The 12,264-nt window shown below is 43.5% G+C and overlaps 1 protein-coding gene across 4 annotated transcripts in view; it reads left to right on the forward strand.

Annotated features, from left to right (window-relative positions):
- The first annotated feature begins 131 nt into the window (after positions 1–131).
- LOC124639258 (max-binding protein MNT-like) overlaps positions 132–12,264 on the forward strand; it is a 32,782-nt gene continuing 20,649 nt past the window's right edge. The window contains exons 1-2 of one of the 4 annotated variants that reach the window (XM_047176516.1): positions 134–260; positions 9,712–10,292. In XM_047176516.1, coding sequence (XP_047032472.1) covers positions 9,878–10,292 — 415 coding nt within the window. In that variant the 5' untranslated portion in view covers positions 134–260; positions 9,712–9,877. Of the gene's footprint in view, positions 261–5,734; positions 6,022–9,711; positions 10,293–12,264 lie in introns of those variants that run through there. The other 3 variants (XM_047176515.1, XM_047176517.1, XM_047176518.1) reach the window with 3 other exon arrangements.

The following is a 12,264-nucleotide window of genomic DNA, read 5'->3' on the forward strand; positions in this document are numbered from 1 at the left end:
GATCGCGCACGCCCCGTGCCGCCGGCCGCGGGCCGCGCGCCCATTGGTCCGCGCCGCGCGTCACGTGACCGCCGCGCCGGCCGCCCATTGGCGCGGCGGCGGCGGCCACGTGAGCGGCCGCGGCGCGCGTGGCAGTCGCGGCGTGACAGCGGGCGCGCCTGTACCGCGCGGCCGTGCCGCCCGTGTCGACATGAGCCTCCTCGACACGCTGCTCGAGGCGGCGCGCTTCATCGAGCTGCAGGAGCGGCGCCGCCAGGCCGGTGAGTAGCGAGTGTCCAGCAGTGCCCCGGCCGCCGCCGCCGCCGCTCTCGCCGGCACGCGTCACGAGTGAAACCGGTCCCTGGGCGTGCGCCGATTCGCGAGCGTCCAGTCGCCGGCGCGCCGGTGCAGCGAGCCGACGCCCGACGCTCTTGACCTTGAACAGCACGCAGCCGCACCGCCCCCTCCCCCCACGCGCTCCCGGCCTCGCCCCACGTAAACAAAGGAAGCCTGAAATTTACTCGCCGCCGCGGACGCCACGCACCGCACGCCGCACGTCCACTCCGTTTACGATTACTGCCAGTTCGTTTACGATACGATCCCTTGCTCCCCGCCGTTATCTGTCGTGTTCGGCTGTGTTCGTAATATCGTACGAGTGCACGCGCTCTAGAATGTTTTTATCCGCGCATGCAAAAACAAGACAGAAAAAGCCACGCGTTCCAAACAATCTCTCATAACGTATTTTCCTAGTTAGAGTGGGCGTTAGGTACGCGGTCTGTGCAATGTATACGTGGAGCGGGTTAGTCAACATAACGCATGACGCATTGCTTTGGCCGAGGCAGGCAGGGGGCGCTCGAGAGTTCGGTCAGCTGATCGACGCGTGTGCCGGCCGCGGCGGGGTGCGGGGCGCGGGGGGGCGACGTGTGCACACGCATCGCGAGGCACGGCCAATGCGCTTCACTATATGCATTTTAAAGTAATTTTAACTCCACATCCTCTCGAAGTGTGTAGACACATAGGTTTTCAAATGTTTACCTCAAGAAAAACTAGCACAAGGCACGGTTGCGTAACGGTGCGTGCGTTAGTATCTACCTCATAGACACCTATTGTTCTTACTACTCGATGAACGCATTGTCTTATTGTGCATTATCAAATCTGGTGGCTCAAGCCTCCGTACGTCCACCCGCAGACAGCTCTCACATGGGCCGCTTCTAGCACTGATCATATGAGCAGTTCTATGCATTTGTATCTTTTTAATATTTCCACAGAAATTCTAAAAGTTGTCACACCAAAATCATTATCCGAATGCGTTGCTAATACCATTTTGTAAACAAACAATTATTATCTTATCGCGCTAATTAACGTGGTTCGCAGTGATTAAATAACCGCAATAATGCCGTTTGTAAGCGTCAGAATATTTCTTTGTAGCGAAGCTTAGCGAAGTTACGTCGCAGGGCTTCCGCGATGCTTTGTGATGCTAAGCAAAAAATCTTGAATGCACAACTACACTGCTCGGCCGTAAATAGAGGCACTAGGGTCGGAAATACTTTAGCATTGTTAAAAAACTTTCGAATTCCTCTTTTTGTATGGTCCCTAAAGAAAGGTTACTAAAAAAGAATCGCGAGAATTTGATGTCAAAGTTTTTAAAAAGTTAATCAGGGTCTTTTAAATTGGACATGAGTTACGTATGGCTAGACTATTTTGCTGTCATAACTTTTGTACTACATAATTAGGGTTTAACCCTCGAATAACACTTCTAAAAAGTACTTTCTAAATAGGTATTATCTATTTTGTATATCAACGCAACGCAACCCAAATAGAATTTGAAAGTACATAAATCTGCTGAGCAGCTGCTTTTGCCAGTACAAAAAATGTCAAAACTTCGATCAGAAAATAGACTAGAAACAAAGAACTGTCCTAATTGAAAGTGGAGAAAATCTACTAGAACTTTCTATTTAGTACCAAACGCCTGCTGTAAAGTGAGCGTTTCTAAAGGTATGGTATCATAAACGTAGGCAGACTATTTGAAAGTTAACATACTGTGGATGCACCGATAATAAAATTCCTAGGACTTCTAGACATTAAAAAAATCTACTACGATAAGAATGTAGTTTGTAACAATGTAACACGTTTTCCCGGGAGTAAAGCAGTTCAGCTTGGTCACAAGGTAATGTTGGTCTGCAAGCCGCGTTATCATGTTTGCTTCACACTTATCAGTGGCCGCCGCGAGCCAATACCTATGTATAGCGGTCTTTAGAGCAGAGTAGCGACCGCCGACGTGACTACAGGCCAATCACGATACCCTATCTCAAATCAAACCTATCGCAGCATTATTCTAATGACGCTACTTCAGACTTTCATTTCACACCAGCCGTTTTAATTTCAACATGCTTTAAAATTATCATCGCATTCTATTAATATGTATTGTTTTATATCAGTTTGTTATTGCGTCTTAACGTTTACCGACGAGTATATGCTTCTATAGGTTCCAGATTGGTATGGTCGTGTCGTTGCATCATGTAGGTTTCGAGCTGTTTGTAACGTTTGTAATCTATTCCGTCATGTAATAGACACTTATCGGCGTACCTTCGTATTATGCAACTTTATGCTTTATTGTTGTTTCTTAAGGGTCCCATGGCTGTGCCAGTGAATAACTGCTTTCTCAAAAGGGATTGCGAAAAGTGTATTTTTGCCTGCTAAGTACTCACAATAAAGAACAATTACTGTTCTTAGATCTAAACGAGTCAGAAACATTACCCGAGAAATATGGTTGTACAACTTCAGAAGCTGTGTGTCAAAACATGTAGCCAAATCTAGCGTGTCTGCAGTGAAGTCACGGTTGGTCGGCGATATTCTGTTCATAATAATACTTTTAAACCGCTTGTAATTAGTGGGCCCCTCGGTACTGGCGGTAAGTAGGCGCGGCAAACAATCGTATCATCAAGGCTCGTGTAAGGTCGACGCCGCGACGGTACCGGGCGAGCAGAATGGTGAAAGGGATCGCGTGACCTCGCCATCTGCGACTGGTCTGTGAGGACGCGTACGTTCGTACCGTAGTATATTGAACTTCGGAGGAAACGTCGCGCTGCCGCAGCCCGCGATGCGACGCACAGCGTTGCAGCCATTAGTCACACAAACGAGCGCCTGTTTCTACTTGCAGAAAGCCGATAAGATAATCCGAGTGCCTCTACTCGTGGAAATGTCTTTACGTTCCAATACTTAGTTACCGTGGCATTGCTCGCTCAAACGAAAGACTTCGAATAAAATCTCTCAGAGATTCAATACTAGCTTTTCTCTTCGTTCCCTGTTAAATATCCATTAGAATTGTTAATATTTGGCCAGGAAACTGAATAGAGAGTGTATCACATTATCCAAATAATGCTTATGTATTAGAATTCGACAACGGTAACTTGAGCCAACTACCGTTAGCTTCTAAAATTTTCAATGATTTGGAATACATAATATAAAGTGATATCTGTCGAGGTACAAAGTTCTACGTGCGGTTTATTTATTTAGGTGTTGCGATTTAATTAATTGCAAAAACACGGACAATATTGAGACGGAATACAATCATTTTGCTGTCCTCCTTGACAGAACTCGCGAAAAAACTAATCTACCACTTGATTCATAGCAATCATTAGTCATTTCGTGTCTTGTCTCAGTTTATTTGCTAAAATATGTATCTTTTCTATTTGTGTTATGGGTTCTCGTATTTTGGGCCTAAGAGAATAGATGCCTATTGAATGCTTCAGCAGTTGGCTTATCGGCGAAATCAATTGCATAAATCAGGGAGCTTTCGCACGAGGCAGACGGCTCATATCTCGACATCCGGCGGGTGGCTCCCCCTTTCCCAGTGTTTCCACTTCGACTCACATGTCGTTACTGTCATTAATGTTGTTATTGATTGTTCAAATATGAGCTCTTTCTTTTTTATGTGAACAGCAACAGGAATGTTTACTGGTGCTAATTGCATGTTGCCAAGTTACACACAGCTGTGTTTAAATTTGAAGACGGCTTGTGAATTGACATGTGTGCCCACACATGAGGTCAGTTTTTGTCGAGTGTCGATTGACTTGAGAGAACACCATTGTTATCTGTTTCTTTATTGAACCCAGTGGTTGCTTGATGCGTGGAGCACTTGATTTAATGGGACTCTAGCTTCCAGAAATAGAATCTAGGCACGGTGCTAGGTCGCATCGCAACAACCTGCTAAACCGGCAGGTGTGGTTGCAAAAGGTATAAGAAGAGTGAGGGAGGTATTTGTGCGGCGTGGTGTTCCCCGGGCGCGGGTAGCGGGAGCGGCGGCGCGGCGGCCCGGGCTGCACGCTGCACCGCACCAAGGTCAGCCGCCGCACGCATGCGCGTCCCTCCCCCTACCTGCCACCTTATTGGAACTCGGAACCTGCACCCGTGCCACTTATGCGTTCCTGTGAGTTGCACTCCAAATAATGTCCGCACCGTCGCTGCCGCACACAAGTAGCGAAACTTAAGTCTGTATTACTGAGGACAAGGAAGGGTTAGACGTAAGAGCTACGTGCAAAATGGATGTACTAGAATTCTGTTCAGATGACTGAGACATGGAATTTTGTGCTGAGAAACGAAATTAAACTTTAGATAGCGGACACCCTTTATTCGTAATCTGGTCTGATTTTGGGGATGCTGTAATTTTTGCAATGTTAGTTACTAAAATATAAATAATTTGTTTGTGGTTTCATCAATTTCCGCAGGAGATTTTAACATTTCAGGCTTGCAACAAAATGGCTTGTCTTGTTTTTCCGCTTCCGCAAGTCGATCAGAGTTCATGGTTCCGCAACACTTATATGTATTTGACTATTCTCGGCGTGATCGTCGATAGCGAGACTCGATTGTTAGAAAAATAAACATAGTTCTTATATGTAGGTGTACGCTCCTACGTAACGCGGCCAAATACTGAACGTTCTGTCGTAAACTCGGAGAAATCCTATTATGAAGATTAGTACTACTGACGTAAGAACGCTTAATTTACCAGTTAATGCGTACTACTCCTCATATGCTACCTCTAAACTCATATTTTTCAGTTTAATTTAAGCGCGAACAGTTGATTGACATGTTCGATATAAAGACCAGTCCTTGGTGCCGGATGCTCATAACTGTCCTGAGTTTACAGTAATTCTAGCTTCATCTGGGTCAAACTTGTAAGGTTGTAGTTTTCTGCTAAAGTATGTTTGTGTGTAAGGGGGAAGTCTGACAATGCTGGCTGCGTCGGCCACGTATCATTAGAAAGCTATTCGCCATTGTGGCTCGTGCATAAGGAGCGGCTCGTCGCAGCTACACGACAGCCGACTCCTACGTTAGTTCGCACAGTTGCGCCGCTCGATTCGGTTGCAATGTTCCATTCACCTTATTCGTCGGCGACGAGGTTCAGTGACTCCGACGCCGACCGACTAACTCCTCGAACACGTCATCTGCGTGCTAATGCCGCCGCTGTTTCATCACCTACGGCCGATCGCCACAAAGTTGTTTAAATTCTGTAGGTGTCCCGCGGCGCGGCCGTCGGGGCGACCTCTTTTCGCGTGCGACAAGCGAATGCGTCGCGCGCCGTCCATGCAGCGTTATGTAAAGTTGAGAGCGGTGCAGCGGTGAGCGTTGCGCTCGACCGCGTGCGCGCCCCCCGCGTGCCTCTCCTCCTCGCGATTTCGTTCGCCGTCGGTTTCACTCGCCGCGATCGGCGGCGCGGGGTTCCGGAGGTCGCGCACCTCCCGCCTCCTCGCCCTCCTCGGAGACGGAGCCGGTCCGCGGTCCGCAGCGGCCACTCAGTCGTCGAGCGGATTGCGTCGGCGGCGGTCGGCTCCGCGCCTCGCCTGTCGCTGTCTAGTCTGATGACCCGCTATCGCGACATGCCGACGCTGACACAACTCGAGTGAATCGCACCGCCCGCGACGTCGCGTTTGCAGTTTAGCACCGGTCGCGCTTCCGTTTCGGGAGTCTTTCGTGATTTTGCGGCTGCGTTTGCGACGGTCACGACCGCGATCGTCGAGCTGACGACGTCGTGTTGAAAATAGCGTGCGTTATCATCGCGACCTCGAACGGCGAGACGAGATAGCGCGAGGTCGGCGGCACCTGCGCCGCGCCGCGCCCCACGTGCCCGCCACCACGAGCTGCAGCCCACTGCCGGCAGCAGCCGCGACACCCTGGCACACTGTCGCCCGCTCGCTACCCTCGCGCTCTCTCGTCTGCGCTCGCTCGCCATCATTGGATTTTTGCAATTGACGTTCGGAGATAACTAAACCACATTCATCTTTCCTCAACTGCCTGGGAGGCTATGCGAAACACCATCGAACTGACTTGAGACGTGGGGTGATCTCACCTGAGAATCTAAATCAGGCAATTATGAAGTTAACTGAATTCTTAGACTATCTTTATAAGTAACGACGATTAGTAATATGTGTAATTAATTGTAATGTTATTGTAATACTGCCTTACGTAACTTAGTAACAATATTATCGATATGTACATACATTACAATGGTATCTTTATCGCTACGTGGTAGGATCAAGCAGCTCGGCACATATTCCGGATAATGTCAGTAGTAAAAATTTTCGTTTAGTTGGCAAAAGTTTAGTAGAGGCTTGTCTTTGTGTCTGTAAATCTTGTCTTGCTGAATTGCTTACAGTCAATTTAACATGTAAATTCGGTGTGAAAACCTTAATTATGTATCATTGTATTATTGATGTCCAAATTATTTTTGCAATCCGACCGAATGTTGTTATTGTAGTTTTGATTACTTCAGGGAACGTTTCTGGAATTAGGTCATCTTTCGCCATCTTCTCGCTTCTGGGTGTCCCTGTTGTCCTTTCGATCTTTTATTGTTTCCTCCATCGAAAGTTTTTAACAACAACCATCTTGCAGAATCTTTGTCGGATCATTTTCGTACTAAGGCAGTTTTCTTACTCCATGTCGAAGAATCCACATCCAAAACGACATTTTCCGCTTTTTTATGAAACGCGGATTGCTATACTTTTGATTGCGCCTAATAAATGTCATGCAATAAAACAATAAAGTTGTAACCGCTCAGTTTAGGGTCCCGAGTTTACGGCAGGAATCGTCGTAGTTATAGACTGATGACTTGGTGACCATTGTATAAAATATTATTGATGAATTTGGTCCTTCCATACAAAAACTTCCAATGTAATTTAATTATATTTGTGAGTTCTTTTGTTCCATTCTCAGTCTATCAGAAGTTGTAACACGTCATTTGTTGAGAACGAATCAATACGTACAATGCGTAGTAAGCGAAAACGTAACTCAGGAACTAATAATATTACAGTCACAAGTTAATGGGATCAATAAGAAAGTTTACTAGCAATCTGATTACACGATAACGAGAAAACGTATTGAATCAATAATGTTAATGAAATAGCACACATTTGTTCGTATAAACCAACTTCACGAGCAGATCTCCTTTGTGTGTTCAACTTATACAAATACTAGGCTTTCATATTTGTGATGGCGTTATTAAACCATCGCTTACGAGTCTTCAACTCTTGATTACGGTGTTTAATTAAATTATTCATTTATTGATATTGCGCAAGGTATAAACGGTTTTATGCTATGGGCTGTTTGCAGTTGCGCAATTTGTAAAAAATGCACGCTTGGCATCGTCTGTCCTACATGTCATGGCAGGTAGCTTTGCCACATTTTTGCTGACTGGATGTTTCTCTTTATAATCGTTTTCATAGAAGTTTGATTCTGCTATATCATTAACCTGTTCTGATCCAAAACCACATATACCGTCAGAGTTTGTTTTGCTTTTATTCAACTCCTGTCTTATTTTTCCGTGGCCAATAATCAAGCGCCCGATTGTCGGTGAGAAGATCCTGACGTCATTTATTACGTGGATTATTTACGAATTTTCCTCGTTCGTATGGCTTAGCGTCTATAGATAATTTAAACAATAGCCATAACCTTTATAGAAATCTGAGAATTCAGGTCATCGGTTAAAGAAAATTCAATCAGATTCCGTATCCAAATAATCATCGGAGCAAAAACATGATTAAAAGATTAAAAGCAGTAGTAGCTACATATAGTGCGACTAGTACGTCTAATAGAAATAATAGTACACGTAGATTAGGCATGTATAGCGCAGCATTGCACCGGTAGGTAAGTAGAGTTACATAATATAAACACGGACACGTGTCGTCGTTTGTATCGCTTATATAACTCGCGCGTGTGTACGCTCGCTTACGTTCCACTCGCTATGACTGAGGCCTTACTCGAAATTGTCTGCTAATTATTATTAACCTACGTCTAGTTTATTATATCCATGATCAATTCTGTAGCTTCTATCCATTCTGTGTCTTCTGATTCTGTTACAACTCGTAACTAACTTCATTACTGTTATCTCAAACACTTGCATTAATTTTGATAACGCTTCCGAAAACAACAATTTTTATCTATCCCCTCCATATTTTCGCGATCTGGAGTTTTCTGAAGCGGCGTTTGTTGTTGAATAAACTATGGTTTGTTATTGGTTTTCCACGATAACAGTAATGCTTTGTAGGCACGTGTACATCTAGAGTTGTGACCAAACCGATAACGTTGCTCTGCTCATTTTGCGAATAGACCAACACCTGTTCGCTTTTCTTTATAATTGCTGTCATGCTAGAATGACTCTTTACTTTTATAAGTTTTTGTCTGTGTCCTCTGGCAACAAATCGTCATTGCTTTCAGTAGCAATACTGCAAAAACCCCAATAATACGACTTGCATTTTGCATACATTCGAAATTGAATTCCTAAACAAATGTAGTTACAGAATGGTGTAGGTATAAAAAAAACTTAAAAGACTTCAATGTGCATTTTGCAAAACCAATTTTGTTACATACGTTTAAAAAGAAAAACTAAACTTTTCATTTGTATTGTATCCGCACTGAACACATTTCCGCACGTTCTTTTGTTTGCCGTCGGAAAATCCACTATGTCTGCCAATTCGGTCGGCCGCAGTACCAGGGCCGCATGGTGTGGGAGGAGGCAGAACTAGCTGTCAATGTCTGTCGGTGGCAGGCGCGGTGCGCGGGGCGCGGGGGGCGAGTGCACGTGCCGGCGCGGGTCGTGCCATGCGTTCGACGCCCTCCCCGCACTTGTTGATCGCTGGCGCGCACTCCGCTGGTGGCGGCAGCACAACCTCCTAGCTCGTCGCATTTACAACACCCATTCTGACACTAGCTCATGCATGCTCTGTCTCACTCCCGACAATTATTTCGCACATGACAAGATCTTGTGAAATGTACGTTCTTCTTCCTTTGAGTCTGTTTTCCTTGTTCTGTATGATTGGGACATCATTTTTTAAACCTTTTTAATATTTACTTTAACTGGACTGTGTAGGTAAATGATCCCTAAGAAGAAACTCTTTGTAATGAAGCCATGTAAAATAACAACTTTGCCCCTCCAAAGTTATACATGTGGATGACATTTTACATAACAACAAAAAGTTTTATATTGTGTTTCTTCTTTCAAAAAGTTTTCTTGTTTGTTTTTCTTTAAATTTTTCAAGAAATTGTTGCGCAAACGGTTGCCCTGCCTCTGAACTCTGAAAAAGAAGCCCCACGTTTCTAGTCAGTTAAATTTCTGTACAATACCCACGGACTTGTTAATCGTTTCACAAACTTAAAACAATATGCTCTGAACGTCAATTGACTTATACAATCCTTTCAAGTTTGCGAACCTATCGTAAAAGTTTTCATTGGTTTCTTTAGAAAACTTCAGCGGAATTCAAGCAATGAATAAGTGAAAAACATAAAATATAGACTTAAGTTATCAAGACTGTACAATAAGTGAACTTTAAAATGAATAGGACAAAAGTGAGTCTATGACAATGAGGACTAATAGTAGTAGTTAGTTAATGTAGTAGCCCTTTATAGAATGGGTATACTTATGGAAACCACCGAAGCGAAACTGGGCACTGCCGGTTACCGGAGACGTCGCGTGCAGCCAGAACTATTCGGCGCGATGGCAGCCCCCGGCGAGTACTACACCGACACACTTCACACCATCGCCATCAACACCAGGGAGACAGAATTCGGCAGCATCGTCGAGCCGATACCGATCACGCTCAAGGCGTACAAACAGCTGCAAGCACAAGGCCATCCCATTAACGGCTATGGGTTCCCGCAGCAACAAATGATCACATCTCTGGTCGCTGCTTCTCGAGTCGCGGAAATTGAGAGGCCCTCCACAAGCCAGACCTTTATGCCGAGCCCCATCAAGGAGGAAGTGAAAGATACTCAAAAGATCACCCGCCCACCCCCCAAGAAGAAGTGGATTAAAGAGTATCTAGGTGAGTCTATAAATAAATAGCGACCCTAGAAAATCAAAACTTGTAGTTTTTATTGGAGACAAGTTTTCCAATATTCCGAGAGTACAGTTAGGCATATTGAATTTTTCTGTATGAAAAGTAGTTCTATGAAATCGCTGGGTGAACGAACTTCTTACATTTTTATGGCTTGTTTACACGAATCACCGAAAATCAGTGAGACAAAATAAATTATTTTTTGACAACGCTAATATTGAATCCGTTGTTTGCGCTGAGACAATAGAACCGTCTCTTTATAGGTCTTCTCCCAAAACGCTAGCAAACTTGCGAAGTCAGAAACTCGCAACAATCCAATTGTAATGCGATATTTCCAAGTAAATGATTCAATAGGTCAACACGAATTGTCCACACGAGTGCATTATTTGACCTTGCCGCGTAACCTCGTCTAGTTTTTGCTCAACGAAATCCAAGAGCACGACTAATACGCATATTTATTGTAACGTTATTGCATTAAATATTGTTCATAAATATTATTCCTTTCTTAGTTAATTACTCATTGATTTTCATATTCTCTTGTAGCTGTAAGTCATATTCTAAATCTAATTTAGGCTCAGGTTTCGTTTTTCCAAAAAGTTTGCTTGTTTTCTAAAAGTGTGTCTGTTTCCACCAGTAGATATTGTTAGATAGAACTCTGCGTAATAAGCGTTCCTATTGTTATTATTATCAGAATTTACATCTTGAGATGTTACATTCATTTGAATAAGGTACATAGGTATCAAATCAGTTTGTCAGGATATTGTTAGAAATACAATGTATGCTTAAGGGGAGTTGTGATGTTCAAGATTCTGTAGTACTATAAGAGAAAACATTGTTGCGTTGAAAACGGGTCACACCAGTAAGCCTAGCATGTATGACCTAGCAACTATGTCTACTAGTCTACATTGTTTCAATTTAAGCTGCTTAGATTTCAGATTGTAGTAAGTGAAACCGCGAACAATGATTGTGTACATTCAGCACTTGGTTACACTGCAAAGCTTTTTTTTTTGCTCACAGGTCTTGGTTCTTTTGTCCGTCTACATGTGACCTTAGCAAGAATTCTGCAAATTGACTTTGCATATTTACATTTCTAAGAACATCGAATAATTTCAATTAACTGTCCCTACTGTTTCAAAACATTCTGCAAATAGAGAAAATTACGAGTTCATTTATCTACTGGCATTGCTGTTTCATAATTTGTCCATTCAGTCAATATCTTCGGGTCTTCACGAAATTCTTTGGATCGAAAGATGCTTTCATAATAATTATCATCAAATTTTCTGTTTGAGAACAAATAATGAAATATGAAGATTGAAATTATAAATCCTTACGTATTTGAGTACATAAGCCAAATACTATTTTTACATTTAACAAAGGATCTAAATTCTTTAAAGGATACAATGTTAGCGGTATTGTATTAGGGCAGCATAATATACGAGGAAGAAAACCAACAAACCAAAACAGAGAGGCTTTGCGTGCGTACTAGAAGTCGGCGTGTAGCCGTCAAGGCGTTCTTCTTTGCAAGGTCGTAAATATTGTAGCGTATGCGATGTTGTCCGTATTGTATAGGCATGCGTGTTCCATACTCGCTTTCCTTTGTGACCTTATGTACCTGTATCTGGGAAATGTTCTAAAAATACATAGTTATCCTTAAGAGGGTCAATATCCAAAGTACAGCCGTACTCAAAAGAAAATGAGTAGACACTAAATAAATTATTGCTTCGATCAGCAAAGTAGGACATTGCCAAGTACCTGATAGTTTAATTATTATAATAATTGTTAAAGTTGCAGTTTTTGCTCCATTCAGTCATGATAGTGACGCTGAGCAAATCTTATGTAAATCGTGTTCAGATAGGTATTTGAAACGACGCACTGCAGCTGATACATTTTCAACGGTCAAGTAGTTCGAACTTGACTACAGAAAAGGCTGTTGAGTGGCTTCATTTGTATTATTTTGCAA

Source organism: Helicoverpa zea, chromosome 19 (genome assembly GCF_022581195.2).
Source record: "Helicoverpa zea isolate HzStark_Cry1AcR chromosome 19, ilHelZeax1.1, whole genome shotgun sequence".
NCBI classification, from domain to species: Eukaryota; Metazoa; Arthropoda; class Insecta; order Lepidoptera; family Noctuidae; genus Helicoverpa; species Helicoverpa zea.